The sequence below is a fragment of the Molothrus aeneus genome, chromosome 4, assembly GCF_037042795.1.
Source record: "Molothrus aeneus isolate 106 chromosome 4, BPBGC_Maene_1.0, whole genome shotgun sequence".
NCBI lineage: Eukaryota > Metazoa > Chordata > Aves > Passeriformes > Icteridae > Molothrus > Molothrus aeneus.
The window spans coordinates 64,768,373-64,793,696 of record NC_089649.1 but is presented as its reverse complement, the minus strand read 5'-3'; the positions used below and the strand labels follow the sequence as shown (position 1 = coordinate 64,793,696).

General features: G+C 37.5%; 1 protein-coding gene across 1 annotated transcript in view; it reads left to right on the top strand.

Moving 5' to 3' along the window:
- CFAP99 (cilia and flagella associated protein 99) overlaps positions 1-25,324 on the top strand; it is a 52,790-nt gene that overhangs the window by 15,506 nt on the left and 11,960 nt on the right. The window contains exons 4-11 of the mRNA XM_066549221.1: positions 452-546; positions 6,832-6,944; positions 9,091-9,271; positions 13,860-13,940; positions 16,964-17,029; positions 17,954-18,013; positions 21,933-22,021; positions 24,298-24,502. Of these exons, the coding sequence (XP_066405318.1) occupies positions 452-546; positions 6,832-6,944; positions 9,091-9,271; positions 13,860-13,940; positions 16,964-17,029; positions 17,954-18,013; positions 21,933-22,021; positions 24,298-24,502 (890 nt within the window). The remainder of the gene's footprint in view (positions 1-451; positions 547-6,831; positions 6,945-9,090; positions 9,272-13,859; positions 13,941-16,963; positions 17,030-17,953; positions 18,014-21,932; positions 22,022-24,297; positions 24,503-25,324) is intronic.

Below are 25,324 nucleotides of genomic sequence, written 5' to 3'. Positions count from 1 at the left end.
AAAGACCTCTAAGATCATTGAAGTGTGTACTTGCCATAGAGGGTGCAAGATTCAGGTTTGAAATTTCACAATTTAAGAACTTAATTTTATTCCAATTCAGAATAAAAACAAAGGTTACAACATTTTAGGAAATATGGTCACTTGGAAAAAAAAGCAAAGTAAATACTAGAACTATTAAATTTTATGTTTGAATTTTTCGTTATCTATAACATAGTTATGTATAGTAAACTATGAATTTGTAACTGAAAAGTAAGAGCTATCCTCTCTGAAAACATTAAAACCAGAGTATGTTGAAAAATTCACTATCAAAACTGTTTAAAATTAAGGTAACAGTCTAAATCACAGAGTATATTGAGTATAGGATTATTAGGTATAGTATAGGTTTATTAGAATTGAGCATAGGTTTATTAGAATTGCCAGCTGTATTTTAAATGTATGTATCTTTTGATAGTTATCTGTTATCTAGCTACTTTTCAACTAGAAGAGATTGGTCTTCAGCACTTCAGCAGAATTGTGAAATCCTTGGACACTGCAAAAATGCAACAGGTACAAAACATTTAAAAAAAATAATTATCTCTTCATTGTGCTTGAATAATCAGATAACTTTTCTCAACTTTGAGAATAAATTAAATTGAGAAATTACTGTTATTTTCTGTTAAAATTCAGAAATTAAATTAGTATTTTTTACCAAAAAACCCTTCAATTTCTTTATTTACAGGGGGATTCTTATATTCAGTCAAAGATCAATTTAAATGTATTTTATATAATCTGAGAAGGTCAAATAATCACATAATTTACAGTTTATGTCAGTTACAATTGTCCTAAGTTGCACACTCACTCTTGCCTCTGCTCACATTATTTCTTTTTCTTTCTTCTTCATTATTTCTCTGCTCACATTATTTCTTCAAAACCAAGTTTTTAAATTGTGAAACTTTAGACAGGAGATATTTTTTTCCATATGCAATGACTCTATTGAAACTTGCAGTTCCTGATGTTTAGTGTTTTTCCTTCCCTTGAACAATCCACTGCCACTTTCATTATCAAGCCTATGGTGCTTCCATCACTTTTTCTCCTTCCCAAAAAAACACTGGCTGGCTTGGAGCTATGCATGTACCAACTGCCCTGGGACAACGTGCAACTGACCAAACCACTGTGGCCAAATAAAAAGTGGGACAAAAATATTCTGCTTCCCTGTCCTTTTCTGAAGTAATGAATTTGAGGTTTCCTCCACTATTTTTTGCTATTTTTTATTGTAACTGTAGAAATATAATTATCTTCTGCTTCTCTTTCAAAAACAAAGTGCTAATTATCTTAAAAGCTATGTTGTACAGAGGAGCAGAGGGATAAACTGAGCAGCAGTGCTTTCTCATAAGCCCTGTTTTCTCAGGAAAATGGGCTAAAAATTAAATCACTGGTGACACAGCATCTGTAACCTTTGATTATCCAGATGTTTCAAAGCATAGCCCAAACACACTGTTTGAATAACAAAGATGGAATTAAAGAGATAGGCAAATTTTAATAATTAATACTCAAAAGCCTAAGGTTTATCCTTATAGTGATTACTTTGAATGTTCATGTGGATGCCAGTGTCTCTTTAATGAGTAGAGTTGCTTTGCAATAGGGACAGACTAGGTTAAATTGTCTGGTTTTGGATGGACTTACTATGGAATGCTTATTATTAATTCCATTCAGAGACAAAAATTATATATTTCATTAACAGTTAAAAAGAACAGAGGAGTGGCTGGAAGAATTATCATAATCTGGTAGACAGACAAATCACTCTGTCTAAAATACTCTCCCAGGCCCTTCTTTGGTAAACATCTTAGCCAGGAGCTACTGGATTGGATGCATCTTGAGCTCATTCAGCTAGCAACACAATTTTCCCACATCATGCCAATTACCTCTTGTTGATTCCATTCATCTAGCTTTATGTGGCTTAAGCATCAGTGCCCTGATGTTCTGGTTTAGATAATGCCTCTTTCCTTGTCTGGAATAACTCTTTTCTGATAGGGAAGTGCTGCATATTCCAATGTTGTGCACCTGCTATCATTGTAGCAGGTGTGACTTGGTTTGCTTAATTATCTTTCTAGATCCTCATCACCATGGTACCTAGATTTCCTTTTTCTTGTATTAGAACAGTTTCTTTGTCTCCAAAGTGATGCTAGATTAAATTAATGCACCTGCAGCAGAGGGTTTAGAAGCAGCATTTTGTCCCCCCAGCAACAGAGACGAAAGAGCAGAAGGCAGATCTACGGCCTTAGCAACAAAAGTTATCAGAAATTTGGGAACCTCCTTCAGGATGCTGACCTCTAGGTTTTGCCTGATGACTATTGTGTCTGAGTTCAGTTAGGACACTGAAAAAATATTCACATATATTTATGTAGGACAGATTTACTTCAATTAAAAATAAATTTAGCACATCACAGGATGATGGAATTTTCTTCATCGTGCAGATAAACCTCACTCAAATGAATGAATAGTCTCCAGGTGAATGATGTCAACCTATGGGAGATTTAAAACCTTTCTCTTGAAGACCTCTATGGTGGAATCCATTCAACTCAAAGTCACAGTGTTTCCCTGTGTTTGATGAATGTTCAAATATTTTCAGTTAGGCAGAATAACAATGCTACCTCACTTACACATGTTCATCTGCTTGAACAGCAAATCACAAGCTCTCATCCCATAATATTAAGAATACATGCAAAAAATTTTTATGCTATTACAGAACCATGGGATAAAACCCATTCTTGTAACTTTAGTGTGATTATCCTTTTAAGAAATTAGCCATTGCTGGCTGAAATCTATTTTTGTATTCTATTATTCTACATGCTATTCTTCTACATTTATTTTAAAGTTTAAGGGTTTGTGTGTTAGAGAAAATACACCATTGAAATAAAAAGTTGAAGTAAACAGCTTTGTAATTTCTGAATTGTCTTGTAAAAAATACAAAATACAAAGGTTTTCTTTCTAGCGGTTAAGAACCTGTTTTTTCTGCTTCATGTTCTGATTTCTTCTAAAAGCAGTTCTACGTTACTGAGATAATCAAAGGAATATCACTACATAAGAACTGGGCACTGTAATAGAATTTAAGATGAGGTAGGAATAGCATGACATGATCAGCCTCATGGTGGATGGAGGGTAAAACCAGTCTAAGTTGGGTGAATAATGTTTTCAGGCAGTGGCTGATGTGTGTGGAGAAACAGAACATGCTGTTTCCTGAAGTTAATTCCTTAACTCAAGATTCAAAACCTTATATTGTGAATGTAAGCATTTCAGCTTTGCAAATGCCTACATGGATGTAAAGATAATACCAGATGAGGAAGTTTCCCATTTTTTATTTGTTCTCTAGAAATCTGTATGATCCCACTGTGTAAAAGTGTGTTAAGAATATTAAGTTCAAATTCTCAAAAGTAAGGTATTAATTCAGCCCACCTGTAAAAGTGCATTACAAAACAGTCTTTAATTAGACACACTTGTGTTACTACAGCCAGAATATACATGAAAATATAAACATGGGTACAATTCATTGCTGGTGTAATTCCATCACTTCCAGAAGGGAAATGGTTCTTCATTATCATGCTGTCTGAGTAGTGAAAGTTTTGGAATGTTCAAGACAGAGGAGTAAGTAGAATAATGCTGTTACCAAATGACTACCAGTGACTTTGCTAAGGAGACAGAGCCTGGTGACATCCAAACAGAAATCTGAGAGAAGCCTCATTCTGTTGCTTTAAAAGCAATGACTGCTGATATTGGGTTTTCCTCCTGTGTCACATGTGGCCAGAGACAAAACAAAAATATTAGGGATTTTTCCTAGCAATTCAGTTCACAAAACAGAAACGTTTCTTTTGTCTTACCACTATCTGTGATAGGGATTATCCATACTAAGATTGTGGACTTTGATTCAGGCACACGCTGGTCAGAAATGATGTCCAGTCATCCTACATTGCCATTTGCAATCCCTTCAGTGCCTGGATGACCATTCCAGGGCTGTGTTCCATGAATTCTCTAGTATGATGCATATTGTGGCATATCCTTACTGTAGTATTTCTCTGAGGACTGTGACTAAGACAGTACAAAAATATACATCACAGTGTTGATATCTGATTACACAGTTAACCATTCTCTGTACCTCAGGAGTATATAATAGCATTTTATCAATCACATAATTACCTATTTGTTTTAATTTAGGGGGAAGTGTTAGTAACCAGTACAGGACTGTAGGAAGCCTCAAGCTGTAAAAGCCAGCTGTTAAATACAGCAGCTAGAAATCATTGGGTGCCTTTATTATAGTTTCATCTGCCTTGAAAAGTTAGTTGAGTTGCTTTGTAAAAGATAGTTACAGCAAATATGGCAGAGAGTCAGTGAGAGCTGAAACAGCAATTCAGAGGTGTGGTTTCACATGGCACTGTAGTGGAAAACTAAACTGAAGCCTTTGAGGATGGACTGGGCTGTAGAAGAGGACACAGAGGAGTTCAGCTTAATGGAAGCTAGTGAAAAAAAACCTGGAATATTTACAAGTCACCACCTGTAGTACATCTATTTCTGTGAGCTCTCTGAATACCTAGAAATTTGAAACCAGCTCAAACCTCAGGGTCTGTAATATTTTAAGTGTCTTAGCTCATGATCAATACTGTATTATAGTCCCTGTATGCACACTTGTCTCCATGGGTTTTTATAAACTTCATGTATAGTCAGGGCTTCCCATGAGATCAGTGCTGTGGTAGGGGATATGTTCACTGTAATCACACCAACTGCTGGGCTAACTGGATGTGCAATTTTGTTACAATCACTGGTAGAAGTAGTGTCTACACCATGCATCCTTTCTGGTGGAAGGCAGGAATTCAGTCTAGACTTTTGGCATTGTATTTACACATTGCAGAAGTACAAATTACTCTTAGGTGACAAATGAAATCCAATATGCATGTGCTACAGTGGAAGATCCTCTGTAAGGACAATGAATGTATTTCTAGATCAATGGGATGAATTGCATCCCTCACCATAAGTATATTAAACACCACAGAACCTGGAAGCATCAAAAACCCCACTTCTTCACAATTCAACACTTAGTTTATAATCAAGCTTTTAGGGATGAAAAAGCTTCTTTTGGATGGTGTGTTGATAAGCTGACACCTGCAAAATTAGGGAGCAGTTTCAAGACAAGAATGGAAATCCAAGGGGGTAATATTCATTTAGTCCTGCAGTGCTGATCAGTCTTTTGACTACCAAAAGCACAGTAGATTAAAATATGGCTAAATTTAAAGGTTAATTCCTTGGAAATGGTCCCATCAAGACTATGGATTTCAAGTAGCAGGTTTTCTAGATCTGTTGAACATCTGCAGCAAACACCTTGAGTCAAAACTGAGTTGTTTGGAGCTGAATTATTCACAAAGTTCTGAGGCACCTTGGGCCTGGCACCACATTTGAATTAAGAAGCTCCCTGGTAGTTCTGCAGAACTAAAAACTCAATACAAAAATTCCATGGCTCTGTGTAAAACAACTTAAGGTGGGGCTCATGCCAAGTCTCATCTAATAAGCTCTGCAAGTCTCCATTTGAAGCTTCTCAAAGTGACAGGGCACTGCTTCCCAGTATGTCTCATAATGTCAAAATTATTTACTGGACCTTTTTGCTTTTACTGTGATTATTTCAGCACCATACTTGTACTTTCATTTCCAATAATTTTAATGGAAGAGCTAAGGTTCAAGTTTGGAATTTACATTGCTGTAAATGATGCAGGCTGAATCTGAGTGCCATTTTTCAAGAGTGTTTCAAAAGGCCATTTGAATACTTCAAGATTTAAAGAAAGGCTTTTGACCTTCTGGTGAACTGGAGTGGCAAACAAAAGTTCAAATGTTAGTTGTTATTTCTCCAGCATGTAGACCCCTATAATGTATGTGTGCCAAATTTCAGTCTTTTCTTTTAATGGGAATATGCCAATTAATTATATTTCAATAAAAGAAAAAGCCACATTGTATAGCATTTAGTATAGTTTTCACCAATTATCTCTGCCCAGTTCCCAGGGAGCTGAAAAGAATTGAAATCATTCAGGTGCAGTGTCTGGCCTGACATATTTCTTGGCTTCATGGATCTTCTAGTTCTAGATAATCAGAAGTCCACTTGGGTATGTTAGACTCTGAAACTCTACTGTAAATTTCTACTAAAATCAGTGTTTTCCAGTAGTAATTAATTTTGAATAAAACCTGTCGGGGGATACATTATGGGTAAATGAAGGTGTATAGAATGTAATCATATCCCCTAAAGAGTTGCAGCTGAACTAATTACCAAAGATTAGGAGCAGGTCTAATGTGAGAAGGCCACACCTGTAGCCAATAAGAACAGCATTATAAAAGAGTGGATTGATGGGAATAGGAGTCAGATGACTACTACAAGGATCAGGAAGAGTCAGTGCTTTGAGGAGATGCCTATGAGAAACACTGAGGAGGCATGAAACTCTGGTGGTATGGAATCCTTGCACTATAACGATAATAGACCTCTTGATATATAAGACAACAACAATCTTTTTTTTTTCCACAATGTTTGAAGCAAATTAAAGATGAATCAACACATCTCTATGTTGTAGTTTATATTTTATTTTGCCACAAAAAAAAATTTAGTATCTATGCATGTCTCACAAAATAGAGCTAAAAGACATGGGACTGTCTACCAGCTAATAAGAACCTAAAAATACCAAGCATCTGTGTTTGTAATTACAAGGTCAAATACAAGCAAGTTCTTCAGCAGTGTTTGTAGTAAAAGCAACTATCTTTCTGTAGTCTTATAAGACTACACCATGTCTCCAACATTCATATTTAAATGTAACCACTTATTATTAGTTTCTTAGGTTCTTCTTCAATGACTTGCACCTGAACACATGGATAAAAGATGAATGGAGTCACATCTACAATTCAGTGTATGTGAAAGAGAACTTGATTGATCCACTGCTAAGGTAAGTAGTGTTTAAGTAGCCTCTGGTGACCTCAAAGTTTAAAAGCTGGGGAAAGCTTCCCCTGAAAGCTCACATTTCTGTTAAAGTGTTTCTCCTTTTGAAGTCACTCAGAGCCCTCCTTGTCGACACAAGTCTTTAGCAATCCCTTTTACTTACCCAGAGGCAAGGTTCTCTCTCATAAAAGTCCTTTCACAACTTTTTTACATTTGCTTCCTAATGCCCCTGAATAGATAAAACATTATATTCTGAAAAAAAGTAAAGTAGAAGGTTCAAGTTATCTTAGAGTTATGCTTCATCAGTCACTTCAGCATCTGTATGACATTAACTATTTAAAAAAATGTTTTACTTCCCTGATTTTGGCTTTATGCACAGATTTGTTTGTACTGATGGTCATAAAATTCTTTCTGAGCAAATCAGATAAACATATAAGCAAGTATTTTAAAGTTATTATTTATTTACACAGTTGCAGCATCATTAAACAGCTTAAATGCTCTGAGGTTCATCAACCCATTGGTTAGGTGGTGATATGGTAGCAACTGTACCCTTGCCAAACTGAAACATTTTCATGTGGAAAAATAGTAGCTCTGCAGCCTACTGGGTCACTTTTTACTCTCATTTTTACCCAGAACAGATAAATTCCACCAGTGTGGCTGCAACCACACATCCTTCTCAATGCAGTATAGATTAACCCAGATGATGGCAAAAAAATGTTAGACAAAAACATGCTATGAACAGTATCAGCTGAAAAGGAGTTTTTCATCTGGTTCTGTCATATCAAAGTCCCTAGAATAATCCTTTCACTCTGTGTAGTTTATTAGCACTTTAGCAAATATATAACATATATTTGGCTTGCACTACTCTGAATTCCACTGAGTTCTACAGGGACCACAGGGATATATCTGAAGTCAGAATTTGATTCAAAATATTCCATTGTAGTGATTCTGGTTATAATAAATGTTTAGAGAGAAGTATAAAACTACAGATAGAGAGGTATGGAGACACACATCCATACCCACAGAGCTCTTGGACATACACATTCATGCAAGCTGAGGCTTAGGCCACTGTTTGTTTCATTAGCACCAAGTTTAATGGAGCTGCCCTTCACAGTCAGTTACACTCAGTGTAATTGAACCCATGTTTTGCCTGGAAGTGGCAAATGTAAGTTATACAAGAATGTTCAAGACCAGATTTGGTTACTGGGTTTGAAACATCCTTCAGGGGTCTGAGGATGGAGTGATGAATTTAGTCAGTTCAGTGGCTGCAATTCTTTTAAATGTGTCTTTGTGTTCCTCTTTCTAATATCAGAGAGGTTGATATAAAGAGTCTTATTTATTTTAGTGGGGCTTCGTTACTTGCATAAGTTACTTGCAAGCCTCACCCTGTAATGACAGTAACAGAGTAACAGTCATATAAACAATTTACTGTAAGTTTTCATTGTCATCTGCTTTTTAAGCTCTGGGGAAGCTCCATTGCATGTGTAATATATAAGGATATAACATATACAGAGGAAGAACAACTGGCTTGAAGCTGCCACTGTAATTAGACTGTAATATCCTGTTTGTGTTCTACCTTTAATCTGCATCTTCCTGTCAATCCTTAGAAGTCTGAACCTTGATACAAGCCCAAAGCTACAGAAATCAAAGTCTTTTTGGCTGCCCTCAGGGCTCAGTGAGGGCTCATTTGATAATTAAACCAAACTCCTTGGATCTTTCTGTTTTTTCTGTTAGAACTGCCTGTGCTCTAAGATTGATCTGCATGTGCTCTGTTGGTACATGTGGCAGCACTCAGACCCTTGCTCATAGTCAGTCTCTTCATCTAAGTATGTCAAGTGTGCAATTAGCCTATAGCAGCTGCTTTTCTGACCCCTAATCTGGCCCTGCCACCAAACCAACTGGCCAGATAGTTGTTTATTCCATAAAAACTGTGGCTATTTCACCACTAGTAATCTGGGTGGACAGCATCTGTCAAGAGGTGAAATAACACAGTGTAGCTAAATCCTGAGTACAGATTCATAGGTTAGTTTTAATAAAATTGAATGGCAGAAAGCATTACAGAATTTCCACCAATGCCAACATCATCTACTGTTTGTAAGTTTGTATAAAAGAGAAAAACAAAATAAAATTGAAAAATCTGGCTTTATTTGAAGGTGGCAGCCAAAAGTGCAGCAACTGATTGAAAAGCTCACAGATAAATTAAGTAATCATTCCACCACTGTCAAGACTTCGAGAGTCACTCAGCCAAAGGAATTTAATTTGACTGTACCCAAACCACGTGCCATTCCTCCACCTTCACCAGCACCTCTGCCAGTACTGCCAAAAAGACAACCTGTAAGTTGGTTTATTTTTTGAAAGACACTAAATTTCATGTATGCTTTTGCAGAAAATGGTAGGGGAGTTAATCTAAATTTAGGGTTTTTTGCAAAAGAATTCTCATTAAAATAAATGGAGAAGCAGTTTCACTGGAAATGAAATGGACTCTAGGTTTGCAGCTCCTCCTTGAAGGTGGAATTTTATTTTTATTTGTCTTAATGCTGAATCTTTAAATGTAAAGCTTTCAGTTTAAATTCATTGCTCATGTAAAAATGAGAGTAGGTTTGTCTTTGAAATGCTAAGTTATTTTACTTATTGTCTCAGATTGTGATTTAGTTACACTGGTACAAATCAGAGACCCACAGTTGATGTTATCTCACTGGGGTAAAGCAAACAGGATCTGGGATTAAGCTACTATGACTAACTTAATAAAGACTGCAAAATCTGTATTTAAATGCAGTGGGAAGTGAGCTTAGAAATCATAGATTTGGGCATTATCTGCCACCTTGTATTAGCACTTCAGGTTTTAAATAATACATGTGTTGAAAGCTCTTAGAAACCATTTACATCTTAGGATGGCAGAGCAATTTAATGGTAGTGTGTTATACAGATAATGGGATTTTTACATTGAAACAGCTTAATATCAGGCTCTGAAAAACTGCATTTAATAACTACTTAATCAGTATAGGAATGAGTCATGTTGCTGTCATTTTAGAACTTTATGCTGTGCAGCCCCTCTTAGAATAAATTTGCTCTAATGCAGATGCATTTAGTGAAGTTCATTTGTGTTGTTTGAATTATACTAAATTTGGTTTACATTCTGGCCAGGTTTGCAAATTTAAAACTTGTGTGAATCTAAAGCCATTAGTGTAGTAGTGACATATCTTCTATTCATTTCTGTAACTCTCTCAGCTAATTAAGATTCACTTTACTTTGCCACATTGTTGCCAGTATCACCAATTTACATCCTGAAATGACCAGGGACTGAAAACACAGCTCCCATGGCAGGAGAGGGTCAGTAGGGTGAGAGCCAGCCATAGTGTGGCTCCTGTATGGTGGAGGGTTCTCTGTAATTCAGAGGAACACAAAGAAATAAAGCTCTTCCACGTTATATCCTATAATCTGCTGCAGAAATGTTCTCATCCCTTTTCTCACAAAAGTGTTCATTTTATGAGATACCAATTTTTTACTCATGGTTCTCATGCACCTGTCAAAGAATTTGTCACATGGTTTATCAGCAGGGACTATTGTAGCCAAGACCCACAGTTACTGCTCCACATTGGAACAGCTGTACACAACTATATGGAGGCACCTGGAATTTGAGCTATAGGTTATTGCATGCCTCTGCTGCGATTAGTTCATTCTGATTAGCAGGATTATTATTTTAGGTATTGCTTTCTAGCATTATTTTATTCCAGGCATTTGTTTCCAAGATGAGATGTATCACATAGACTGGGTCAGGAGTTGGGATGGCACTGCCATCCTGTGTGCTGAGCACATACTGCCTTCCCGGGGAGGGCTGGGCTGTGGGTGATTGCAGAGGGCAGGGCAGTTGTCCTAGTGACCTATAATGAGATGGGATTCCCTGTGGCATTCACATTCTCTGAAAAAATCCCGTCACCCAGGATTTTTCTCCTGGGGAGCTGAGAAGCCTCAGGCAAAAAGGAAAACAATTCTTATCTCATTTGCTTGTCCTGTGTTGTGCTCATGTGGAATGTGTTTGGAGATTGTTTACCCACAGGTGATTGTTTCATTGGATTCTGGTGTGAGTTGTTTTCACTCTTTGGCCAATTGCTGCCAAGCTGTGTCGGGACTCTGGAAAGAGTCACGAGTTTTCATTATTATCTTTTTAGCATTCAGTAAGTATCTTTTCAGTATTCTTTAGTATAGAATTCTTTATTATAATATAGTATAATAAAGTAATAAATTAGCCTTCTGAGAACATGGGGTCAGATGCATCATTATTGCCTTTGTCTGGGCATTCCCTGCAAAATTCCCCACTGGCCTTGGGATAACATAGCACTAGAAGTTTAGGATTATCATTTATCATCATAAATGTTCATCAAAAATGGAGGACACTAAGTAAAAAGGAAAAAAAAATAATTTTGAGATTTAATAATAAAACAATTCATTCCAAATATTTGGTCTAAAGGTTATAAATTCATGTCTCCCCTGGCCTTGGCACACATTCACATGGATGCAGACACAAGAGTGCCCATGTGCATGCACGCGTTCATAAATACAGTTCTACAAGGAAAAATGAGTGCTTTACCTTGAGGTGTGCAGAGGAAACAAATGCAGACAGGTGCCTAAACCTGATAACGTGCAAATTATAGACACATTCAACTTTCTTGGATATGTTGGCCTAGAGTAACAAAATCCATTATTTTAATATCAGCACTATACTAAAATGATAAGATTATGCAATTATTTTAAAATTTTCTATAAACCAGTTGTATATTAAAAAAAGGCTTCACTGGGATGTTGTGACACCATTTGGCCAAATTTAATGTGTTTTTTAGATATTTTTCTATTATTTCAGCCTGTGCTTCATGAGTGAAGCTACTGATTGTTTAAAATAATTGAGTGAAATCATTTAGCCAGTACAGAGGATTCTGTTTGCAAATAACAGACCCACCAATATATTTGTGATCTTATCTATAAAAATAAAAACACATAATAAAATAGCATTGCATTAGCTTTTCCTTGTCCATCTTATGACAGTAACTTTAAAAAATAGAAGGGTAATGAGCACCAAAGTTCAAAGTAATTATTCATTTTTCTTTCCCTTAAACATCTTGTAGTAGCTGCTCCCTAAATAATCCCCTGGTTAAGGGATGTCCCACAGGCTATGTGAGGCTGACCACTGCCTGGGCAGGGAAAGCAAACTTGGTGTCTCTTATTCCCAACCCCCTTTTCCACATTTGGATTAATTAGGTACAGTCTGGCCTTTTTTGATCTCTCTGTTGCTGTAATTTATGATTTATTTATAGTGACTTTTTATCCTCTTCTAACAATTGGGTAACTGCTGTACTGTCTATCTGCTTGGTACTCATCCCCATGGGCTAAATCACAAGGTAAGGAATTTTTTTGAAACAGCTGATGGAAAAGGCTCCTCCTTCAATTACTTGGAATAAGCATAGCAGTTTCTGAGGAGAGATTTTTCAGCTTACTCTGGCAGATGAGTGAAGTTTGCAGGTAAAGCACATGAGTAGGAAGAAGAGTGAAATAAACTGATACTCACTGCCTGTGGAACCCTTTGCAAATCATCTGGGCTTTCATTTCTCCATCCATAAAAGCATAATAAAAATTCTTAGATACTTCTGGGAAATGCTTTCACTGCTACTTCACTTTAAAAGCTCACAAAAATACTTGAGCAGTCTCACCAGTGCATTTAATTGCTAGCTTCTTCTGTTTGTGCATTTGTTTTACCTGTAGATAAAGATATTGCATAGCAAAGGCAGTGTAGAGTCCATCAGATTCATGATTTTTTCAAAGTGTAGTTCATTATATAGTCCAATACAGCTAGATGGGATTCCCATGTTCCTTGAACTGACCTCCAGTACAAGACAGAATATATATTTTCCCCATTAGTTCTGTAACTTTTAATTGATCTAGCACATTTTTAGCAAGATAAATATTTAGGCAGGTGTCCAGTAAACTGTCAGACTCTCTCACCCACTCCTCTCAAGGAGACATCCAGTCTTTTTTCAAAGCTTACTCTGGGATAAATTTATTGCTCAAGCAAATACAGAAATCAACCTGAAGTCTGTGTCCTGCTGATCCAACTGACAGCCAGTCCTGTCCTGGTCATTTTAGCTGATGTGTGATTGCTTTCCCAGCTCTTTGACTGATGCGGGAAGGACTCTGAGTCCTTTACCTCCCAAACATTTAATCCACAACTCCAGAGGTCTTCCCTTACAAGGACATTGGGACAGCCATGGTAAACCAAAGGCCCATTTTGCCCAATGTATTTTTCCCAGCAGTGCTTAAACACTGAGCTCTGGGAAGACCAGAGGGATGGAACATCTGCTGCTGTTCTCCAGCTTCCTTCTCAGGGTCCCACAATTTCAGCTCCAAGACCTCCTCAGTTACAATGAAGTTCCTGGGTATTTATCAGACTTCAAAGGATTTCTCTGCCCTGAACTTCTTTGGAGTCTGTAACTTGTTCCTACCACCACACACAGTACAACAGCTTAACTTTATTCAGCTGCCCTATCTGGCTGCTGTTGCTGTGAAGGTCAAGTTTATGAAATGCCAAACAGAACTGTTCCCATTCTGGAAACATTTTTCTCCCCTTGATAGGACCTATAGGATTTATTATTGCTTTAGCCTTTCTTGTACTACTTCCAATATTGTCTTTCTTTCTGGTCTTTTGAGCAGAGGTTATGTTATATTGAACAGAACTGAAAAGCTGGGTAGTGTCAACTAATTGGAATCTGTCCCTGTCTTCTAGAGTGGCACTAATAGAAAAGAATCAATATTTTAAAAAATTACCTGCTGCTGCTCTGCGGTAAAAGTGGGTGAGCTTTTTTTTGCCTGCAAGAATGTGTCACTTGAACTGTTTTATATCCCCTATTCTAGAGATTTTTGCCTTTTAATATAGGTTCCTCCAAGCATCTATAAGCCTCCAAAGGAAAGAAAGCAACTAGAGGAAATCAAAACAAAAAATATCCAAAAAGCAAAAGTAAGTATATTTTGTTGTTCTTCTATCCTTTCCTTTCTTCTAAACTGTTTTTTCTTTATTGTTTTATCTTCACAAATCTTAGAACTTTATCTGAAATATATCTGCTTTTGCAACTATATGGCTCATGGCTTTTTCTCTAGAGTCCTGAAGTTTGTATCCTCTACTCTGTTTTAGCACCCATTTCCCACCTTCTTTATTATTAATAGTCCAGGACAATTATTAATACCTTTTACTCACAATATAAGTGCCATATGTGAAATTTTGCAAGCAGCCATATAAAGTAGCAGAAACATGATTACTTTCTTTTCTTCACAATGGTTCTTCTAGTCCCATGGACATGTGGTTATATAAGGTATTCACTTATTTGTTAAGGCTTCAAATTACAAAATAAGCTCGGTATTTTTGAGGGGGTTTTTCTGTAATAACTGAAAAATAACTGTGTTATTCACTGTTTTAAAATACCAGCAGATTCTGATTTCTTTTTTGTGCAGACTTCATACTCTTCCATATTCTTCATACATTCTCTTCAGCAGACTGAGAGAGTGTGAAGTCATCCTGGTTTGTAAAGAAATAGAGTACATGGTCTGTGTGTTAAGACAGCAGGAGAAGGGAGGGCCTGGAAAATGCAAACAAACCTAGCTATTTGATCTGAACTTTGACATGAATCTTGTTCAATGGGGTAGCTCATAGTTAAAGCAGATTGTTGTCTTCTTCTTGGAATTACTTAAATACCTATTTCTACTTTCTTTCTCCATTCCCACACTGTAGTCACCATATCCAATCAAACAACAATATAAATTTGATAAAAGGTATGCCATGTGGCTCCTTTTTATCAGTACTCTCCCACCCCATTCTGGAAATGCCTGACTCTAGTTTTTACTAGCCAGTACAAGTCTATTCATTACTGGCTGTCCTCATGTCCATGTGAAAGGGACACTGAATTCTGTTCCTAAACTATGGTGAAAGCTTTAATGTGTGACAGATTCTGACTATGCATTCCTTTTGCTGGTCCATCATCTATGCTTGATATTTCATTATAAAACAATACAACATTATTTTTTATCCTTTTATAGTTTCCATATTGTGGGGAAAGCACATCTGTCTGTGTGCTTATTTGCATGTTAAAAACTTTCTAGAAAAACTGGGAAAGAAAAGCCAAATATCACAGTGCCTATACCATCAAAAAGCCATGACAACTGTCAAATCACTTAACAACCAACCACATTCTTCAATAAAGAAAATGTATTAATACATGAAACAAAGATAAACCACTACAGAAATTTTAGCTACAATAACAGCAGTTTCTGTCACTTCTGGAATGCTATTAAAGGCATCCAGAGCATTCACAAAGGTCAATTCCCTAGACTGTTTTCTAAACAAGCTGAAATGATGAGTCCTAGCAGAAATTTGTATGAAAAATGCCATTTGTTTCATAGCATTTTTGCAGAAGCTGTAACTGTAAGAACCACATCTGAGCATCTGTGAGGAATGAGAACACTGGAAGCCACACTCTAGACACTTACAGAAACACTGATGTTATCAGCTGCTGTCCAGAAAGCCATTAGAAAATCTAGTCAGTGTTTCACAGCTTTGATTAGAGATTTGGTTTGCAACCAAAATAAATATCAAAAAAAAGAGAAATATGGTTGCCTGTACTTCCCTGTATAATGACTTGGCTTTAATGCCAGGGGTATGCCTATTGAATCAACCCCTGGTGGAGTGATACCCTGAACATAATTCTCTAATGGATCTCAAAACCAAAGCCATTGTGTGTCAGCAGTCTGGAAACAGTTCCTGTCAATGGTACTGTTGTGCCATGGATAATTATGATATTTTTAAACTGGTATCTGGACCAGCAGCAAGTTTCATAGGGGCAGGCCTATCAGAGGTCTGATGTCCTGTGCAAAGGATACATCCTGGCAGAACTGTGCAGAAAACCAGTACTTGCTTACTTCATGTCTTTAATCAGGAGTGAAAATGTATGTAAATACTAAGTCAAGCTTTTGGAATCCATCTTGGGACTGGTGTTGTTTCACATCTCCATTAATGACACAGAGGAAGGGATTGAGTGCACCCTCAGCACATGTGCAGCTGACACACCTGAGGGACAGGACTTCATCCACAGGGACCTGGACAAGCTCCACAAGTGGCCCATGGCAACCTCATGGGCTGTAACAAGACCAGGTGCTGGTGCTGCTCCTGGGTCAGGGCAGCTCCCAGGGACAGCACAGGCTGGGGATGAACAGATCCAGAGCAGCCCTGAGAAGGACCTGGGGGTGCTGTGGGTGAGAGGCTGGACGTGACCCAGCCATGGGCACTCCCAGCCCAGAAACCTCCCTGTCCTGGGCTCATCCAAAGCACCGTGGGCAGCAGGTGAGGGAGGGGATTCTGCCCCTCTGCCCCACTCAGGTGAGAGCCCACCTGCAGCACTGCCTTCAGCTCTGGGGCCCCACCACAGGAAGGACACGGACCTGTTGGAGCAAGTCCAGAGGAAGCCACCAAGAGGGATGGAGCACCTCTCCTATGAAAAAAGGCTGAGAGAATTGGGATTCTTCAGCCTGGACAAGAGAAGGCTTCAGGGTGACCTCACTGGGCTCTTCCAGTACCAGAAGAGAGCCCACAAGAAGGATGGAGAGAGACTTTTTACAAGAGCAGGGAGTGACAGGATGAGGAGGGGTGGCTTCAAACTGCAGGAGGGCAGGTTTTGATTAGAGAGAAAGAAATTGTTTACTGAGAGGGTGGTGAGGCCCTGGCACAGGTTGCCCAGAGAATCTGCAAAGGTCCCATCCCTGGAAGTGTTTAAGGCCAGGTGGGATGGAACTCTGAGCAATCTGGTCTAGTGGGAGGTGTCTCTGCCTATGGCAGAGGCTTTGGAACAGATGATCCTTAAGGTCTCTTCCAACCCAAGCCATTCTGTGATTCTGTGAATATCGTAGTTGGGGCTATAAGACTTTTGAGATATAAAATTATTCTTAGAGAATTTAAATGTACCACACTCTTTAAGATAATTGTTTTAATTTTAGGATCTGCTCCTGGAAGCAAATACTAACCAGTTCAGGTGTGCAACCATCAAGCCTGAAAAGAGAGAGGTAGGGTGCAAAGCACATGCTGAAAAATTCCCCATTAGGGAGATGAAATATGACTGGAGTATTTAAAGATATCTTAGAGTATTTAAAAAATATGTTTATTTGGGCTTAAGAATTTTGTGCTATGGTTTATAGCTGTAGTGTCTTTTCACATCCCTATTCCTGCATTTGCCTCTTTGTATGCATAATGCACAATCCCCTTTTCTTATACTTCTGGTGCTGCTTTATAATTTTCCTAATTTTGAGACAAGCAACCATTCTGTGAAACTGCTCCAACAAATCTCCAAACTGGCAATATTTCTCTAAATCCACATATTATTTTTCCATTAACTTTGATGCCACAGAGCAGCCAAGCTGAGGGAATAATGGTCCCATTCATCCTTGCTTTGGTTGGTTCACAGTTCAGTCACCGATCTATGTATGTAATATATTCATTTCCACATCAGTGCTGCATATTGTACTCACTGTGTTCATCCCCATGATACCAGACAGTTTCACATCAGTATCTGTAGCTAACATCATTAAATTAATAAGCATCAGTAGAATTCTACCACTAATTAATAATTCCATGAAGTGTGTTTGACATCCTATTTTGTCCTCTCAGTATCTATTTCAGTTAAAAGATAAATATATTCATATATATGTGTAAGTAATATTTCATAGTCAAAGAAAGAATCACTGTTACTTCTTAGCATTATTTAGTCAATATTTGGACCTACCTTTCTGTGTTTGTATTACCACTAGGTTGGGTGTACATAGCAAGTTTTTGTGTATTTTACAATTCCAAAATATGTAGAATTTTTTACTCTCTAAAGAATATTTGATGAATATTCATATGTTAGCTTTGATAAATAGCTAATATCTTTTGCTGAGTAATTGAAAATTTGTTTCTGAAATGAAATAATGTATTTTTTGTTTGAACTACAGAACATACATGACAGTATGGAGAGTAAACCAGTGTTCAAGGCTCAAAAGATCCAAAGCAAGGTGAGTAACCTTTAAGGAACTGTTGTCAAATGTACTTGCAAATTTGACACAAGCGCAAATCTTGTCATGATGGAAACTTGATTTGAATCTGTGATTTTACACTAAGGTGTTTGGCCAGGAGCATGGCATGGATTGGGTCTGTGGGTCTGTGATTTTGTCCTATGCACCATTAATAATCCACAAAGACATGGTCAGGGAGTGACAAGAGCAGGGCTGCTCCATGATGGAAGAGAAATAAGGAGCCAAAGGTGATGAAAGCACAGGCAGTGCCCTCACCATGCAGGACACACCATCTGAATGTGAGGAGGTTGGTGGCAGTGATGGGTTCTGCTGATAGCAAGTCACCCTTGGACAAAACAAGGGAACAAGTCAGGTCTGGGGTCCATCCAGAAATCCAGTCAGGAGACAAAGCTACAACAGCAGCTGAGGTCCCTGACAGCAGGAGACAGAAATGGAGAGACATCCTGGAGTAGAAAAATTCCCAGCATAATGGAAACTGAAACCCATTTCTGAGTCTAACTGGGGCTCCCAGGCCAGTGAGCAGATGGTGTGAGTGGAGGTCCTGAGTGAGACTGGTCAGAGAGATCAAAACCTTTTGGTTCCCTGAGGTAAATATTGTGCAGTTGCACCATGTAACCATACTGCCTTAAAAGCATTTTCAGTTACAAAGGGAGAAGATTTTATGTAAAATAGTATGAAAAGAGAGTTGTCCCCAGCAAAAAAAGAATTGTGAAACCTTGGTTTAAGAACTTGGCATAAGGGCAGAAGAATCTTGCATCAGTACATCACTGTTTCAAAATGAGATCCTAAAGAATGCTGAGCAATCATTCCAGCTAATGATTGTCTGATACACAATATACAATCAGGCTGGGTGCTTGCCTTGTTTCCTTCAGACACATACTGAGGTCATGAAATCCACTATCCTGATTGCTTCTCTTGTAGAATTTTCAGGGGTCAGAGAATTGTAAACATGAGAAAAGAGCTGGTTCAGCCTTAGCAGTGGACCACATGAAATTTCACATTGCTGTTTCTGCAATAACTGCATGACAGATTATCTTCAGTTTTGTATCATTCTGTCTGGCACCTTTCATTTGTTTCAAGTTGTTACACAGAATACTTTCAGCTGTGCTTGTATTGTGGTCTCAAATATCTTGAGAGTAGGTCTGCCTACTCTTTAAAAGTATGTATTTAGGTACAGCTCATAAACACTGTGAAAAGATTCATTCTCCACTTGGGGGACCGGGCTTCTGGCAAGTACTTCTAAAGCCTGTCTGGCATTTGTCACACACTGAAGTTATCTTTAGTAACGGTATCAGCTACTCAGTCTGCTTGCTTACAGTCCAGCAGCATTTAAATTACAGTAAGGTAATAAGATCCTAGTTCATTTTGCACAAAAAGAAAGAGGAAAAAAACCCAAACCAGGAAACATTTACATAGTTAAAACAAACACACACGACCTGTAATTATGTGGGCTCAGTTCAAAACTCTGTATATTCCATTGCCCTTTCTGATTACATAAAATAACAAAACTTTAGTGCAGACTAACAAGAGTCAAGCCATCTGCCTAAATTGCATTAAAAAAAATATGGATCTGGCATCCTCTGGCATTGATTAGGGCCACTTCTAAAACTTGCTGGTATCTCCTCTAGATGCATAAACAGTTTTATCTTGTCTAAACACATTTGCCTTAAGGTTGGTTAGTTGATATTCAAGATGCTGCTGTAACTTTCAAGCAGAGATAGGCATATTGTTATTGACTTTTAAAATACTTTCTATTCCTGTTGCCTTCCTGCCTGTGCCACTCTCTGAGTAGACAAATCCTAAGAGGATGGCTTATCCAAGATAGATTAAATTTTTATTTATATATATATATATATCTATATCTTCAAATGAATGAAATTATATAATGTTTTAACCAACTAGTATTTTGCTTTCCTCTTTTTAGAACACCTACAGTATTTGAAATCTTTCTTTTTGAATTTTAGAGATATATATCATGTGCAGCAGCAATTATTTCTCTTGCTGTTCCGAAGTATTTATTCATCTTTTTCACTGGGAGAATGAGACAATACAAATGCATCATCACTCTATCTCAGTCTGCCTCTTGTTCATATCATATTTGCTCTTTACATATTTATTGGTTTTGGTGAGTTATTGCATGTTCATTGGGTGGCAATAGTGAATATGATATTTTTTCACAAGAATTAGTGCTATGTAATTTTCCCACTTCCATTTTCTCATCTTTAAAAAAGGGAAGATATCTCACAACAGGAAAAGGATGAGTAAAGTTCAGAACTTCCTTGATACTATATGACATAGAAGAATTTATTCAGTTATTTTACTTATACCTGCCTGCACATGTCTTGCAGTCCTAGTTATTTCAACTCTATTGCCATATTTCTGTTTCAATGTCAGTCAGATTTCTGGTCAATAAACTGTGAAACTGAAGTTTAAGGTATTGCCATAAATAATCATTCTTATTTCAGTTCTGTATCCAAATTATAGTTGGTAAATACAGAATGAAATCTGTGTACATAGAAAACTGTCAAAAGTATAGAAACATCTACATGTGTCAGAAAATGTCTAAGGAAACGCTTTCTACACAGTACAAGAATAAAATATAAACTGTTCATATAATGCAGAAGGCTTTGAGATGTGTTGAGATGCAGATCAAAAAGTAGAACATCATTGGGCATTAAGAAGTCATAGTAAGTCAAACAAAAGAAATTAAATACATTGGTTTGGATTGTTTTCCTAAATTCTTCAAGTTATCATCATTTTGTCAAGAAACTGTCAAGTAATTAATTTCTTTGCATTAAAATATCCTATCTGTGTAAAACCAGTAATTTTACTTAATGAATTCTAGGTGATGGAATGTGTTTGCTATCCTCAACCTACCTAATTAATATCATTTATAACACATGCTTTTTCCAGTTATTATTTCAGGAGACTTCAGTTCATATTTCTGCATACAATATTTGCAGTATGTAGCTTGAGTGATTCTGTGCATCTCTTTCTCAGCTACTCATTAAGTTCTTCATTTGGAATTTAAATACATGTTTGAATTCTGAACACAGAACTTGTCTGGATTTAAGTCAAACATGTTATTAACAAGCTTTGTTTTCTGCAGGAATGATCCCAGTTCTTATTTCTGCAACACTGCTTTGCCTTGGTTCAGATCAGGTCTCTTACATGTGTCTGCAAAGGTGACCCATTTTCTCTGAACACCCTACCTGTGCAGGGAACAATTTTAACTGGCATAGAAATTGATCCTTTCCTCCCTCATTATTTAGAAGTTGTCTGGGAGTCAGTCTTAACAAAATACTTGGAAGAGTTAACAAAGCAGCCACAGGATCTAGTCCAAGTTACACCTTAAGGCCTGCAAGTCACTGAGAACTGTTCTTCAGTGGTACTGTCGAGAAAATGGATATGGCAATGGGTGATTCCAGTTGTCTTGGAAATACTTCTACATTGTCATAGTGATTATTTATAAAATGCTTCCAACATCTCCCTATGAAAGGTGCCACTTTTGTTTTACTTCTCTGTTCTGGCTCACTGAACATCTTTCAGAGAGGCAGTTTATTGTCTTTGTCCAAAACAGATCAAATCCTTTTGCACAGTGTATATGAGCACTGGAAAATATGAAAGGAAGTGAAGACATTCTATAGGATTTGACATGGTCCAAGACTGATTACAAATTTATAATCCACTTGGGGGACTTTGCTGATTTCTTAAGCAGCTTGAGTGGTTTATGAACAGCATGCAATTTCATTGTGAATGTCAGATTAACGCTAGATGAATGCTTTAACCAAAATTTATGCTGTCTTGGGTCAATTTATTTAACCCACCGAGATGTTTTTATACTCTGTTTCATGGTTTACATTACTAACTATGGAATATACATTCCCTTTCCTGACAGATTGACAATATACCCATTAAATTGAACACAGCAGCTATTTTGAGGGAGGGTGCCCTCTACCAGCGGAAATTGGAAGAGGAGCTCAAAAGGTAGGACCACACTCCACCTAAGATTGCTTTTCTCATCCCTGGATTTAGAATACGAGCCACATCAAAAATAATTAAGTAAATTCCAGGTAAACTAAACTTATGGATCTGTTGTAGGGCTTTCTATTCTATAAAAACAGTTGACAATGGAAGAGAGAAGTGGATTAAAGTGGGCTGAAGAAAAAGTCTACAGTAAAGTAATACTTTTTGTGTAGATGCTGTACAGTGTTACTGTGTTCTGATTTAGCATTCTGGCTAGTGTCCACTTGCAAAATCCAACAGCTATCACTTTTATATTTATTCCAATTCTCCAGACTAAATAATGACCTGAATACACATCTATTTCTATGTCCTTTGTACAAGATGCATCTATATTAAGCCAAATAATTTCATGGATCTCCATTTTCTTCAATGGTTATGAAGAAAATGGAGATAGATGAAATTATCATGTAGTGGTCAACTACATGCCAAGTTTGATACTTGAACTTGTTTATATGTACATAAAAATACCTGTCCATTTCTATCACAGTAAGATATAGCACACTAAGAATGTGCTGTTGCTTAAAGCAAGGTAAGCCAAGAGCTGAGAGGGACAGGAGGACATGTAGGGACAGTGTCCTCACTGACAGCAGCTCCACAGTCCCCTGGCAGGCAGCAGGACAGATTCAGGGACATGCAGCAGGGTCAGCCAAGGGTGCTACAACAGTCTGGGCCAAGGTCCAGCCAGGAAGCCAAGTCAAGAAGGTAGGATCATCCTGGCCCCAGGCTGAGTGCAGGCTGACCTATGGAGTAGCTTAGGCAAGGACCAAGGCTGTTAACCCAGGCTTAAATGTGTCTCCTGGAAGAAACTACACACACACCAACCAGGACTTTCCATAGCTCTTCCTCACACAGTTCTTCACTCCAGTCCCATCCAGTGCTAGACAGTCACACTGCAGCAGAGCTGTCTTTGAACACAAGCACTGAATCCAGGGTGTGGGGAAGGGGGGTAATAAGAGGTTGCAAGTCCTTTTGTGCATTTAGCACTCTAAGAAATCCTGACATAAGGATTCCTCCTTATTCAGCAACACAGATTTTCAGAGGATGTTTACTGGGGAAAAGGTGACTCCTGGATGACCACTGAAGGTTGTGTTCTACAGCTAGAATCATATAACATTTTCACTAAAAAACTTCACAAAGATAAAACTTATATCATGTTATCCTGCTTTAGTATTACTTCTAATCCACCTGGCTTAGCAGGCTAAGCACTAAATATTGATAGCATTTTAAGTCCTGGATAGACTGTGTAAGTTTGGATTTGATCTTTGGACCTAACAGTATTGGTTCATGCATCAGGATTTTAGCAGGTAGATATTAAACATCACTCAGGTTCTGTTATCAGCTATTCACATATATTGAGATTCTCCCTTATTACATATGCTACTATTCACTCTAGCTGGCAGAATTTGTTCCACTCAGCAAAGGAATAGTTCCCTGTAACTTGACACTATTTTATCTTAATGAGTTTTAATCTTCAGCTGCATTTAAGACAAAACAGATATATATATATATATATATATAAAGAGATAAATATATATAGAGAGATAGATGTATCACATGTATATGCATTGGGGAGCAGCAGTAAGAGGCAATTCACTCCATGTTTGTGTCTCTGCCCTAGTTACTGGCTCATTCCCTCCTCTGCTGCAGGACTTTCATGGGCCTGCCCCAGGGTTTTGCTATGTTTTTCTCTCTCAGCTGAGCACAAAAAATAGGGATGTGACTTTGTTTAAGAGCTGAATACTTCTTTGCCTCATTACAGGAATATTATTTAATTGACAAAATACAATATAGAAATAGTGTTAAGCAGAAGTTTTTTGTTCTCTGTGTTAAAGTGGACAAGAAGATTGTCAAAGAGGAAAGTTATTTGTTCTTTCAACCTCTAAGCAAAGCAGTCCTCTGAGAAAATGCACATCCTTTTACCTGTTTCTCTCTGCTCCTTATGAGAATCTATACGTAGCTAAAGTTTGCCCTCTCTTGGGGCTTTGTTTTACTGAAAACTTTCAGGTCCATGCTCTCATGCACTTTCTTCCAGTCTGGCTTTCTCAGGCTTTACACATAGTAGGAACACCTCTTAGACTGGAATTAAAATATATCTGTCAAATGACTTTGATTACTGCCTTTTTTCTCTGCAGAGATCAAACACTTTCTATCAAAGGCTATGGAAATGCTTTACAAACCAAGGCAGGGCTACAAAGCCACATCCCTGAAATAGTGTTTCCCTTTTTTCTCTCTTGCAGAGTTGAAAATTTGCAACAAGGGGCTGGAGACTCATCTGAATTCTTGGAATGGCAGAAACAGATGCGTGGAAAAGATTTGGAAGATCAGCTGGCTGAAACAGAGTGTAGGAAGCTTCAAGGAAAACTGAGTTATGAAGAGGCAGTTCTAGCCCATCAGAATGTAACCCAAGAAAATAAGAAGAAAGCTGATCTATTGAGAGAAGAGGTAATACATAGAGGGAGGCTCAAATTTTGCTGATTTCCAATCTCTGCAAATCATAGCACAGATGATACCTGCTATTAGAGGTGTAAAATTCTCTGCAGTGTCTTTAATCACTGGAGTCTGCAAACAAAGGAAAAAAGAGGGCTCTAACTTCCAGATACAGCAATGCTTATACATGAAATCACTTTTTACAAGTTTTTTTTAAATTTGATTAACACTTATGAAGTAAATTGAATAAAAGCAGAAGGTCAAAGAATGCTCCCCTATATTCTGTTATTATGCAAATCCTTTTTGAACAGATACTGAGATACTAAGCACCATTAGTATTGAAATCAACAATATATAACTGATTTCTTTATCTTGTTAAAATGAGAGCTGCAAATATGAAAGTATTTGTTTTCTTAAACTGATATAATTCAATTGACTTCATACTATCTGACACATCTAGATTTCTCTTAGGTAAAAATTCAGATAGACAACCCTCTTTGGATCCATCTGTATGGAAAACTGCATGTTTATGCCAAGAAATATTTTCACACTGTTTTCAATCTGGCAAATCACAGTTTCTCAAAATCATAACTAGATCTTTTTGTTATTTTCACAACTCACATTACATTTTCCCAGTGCTTTTCTTATAAACTAAACAGGTGATCAAGAATCACCAAATAATACAGATTTTAAATTTTTCACAGCCACCATCACATTCTTTTCTCTTTCTCCAGTTTGTTGCTATGCCCTGTAGGCCAGTACCTGTCTCTTGACCATCTCACAAATGTCAGTGCAGTGTCTCAGCAACATAAAATGAGACCACAAATGTACAAAATT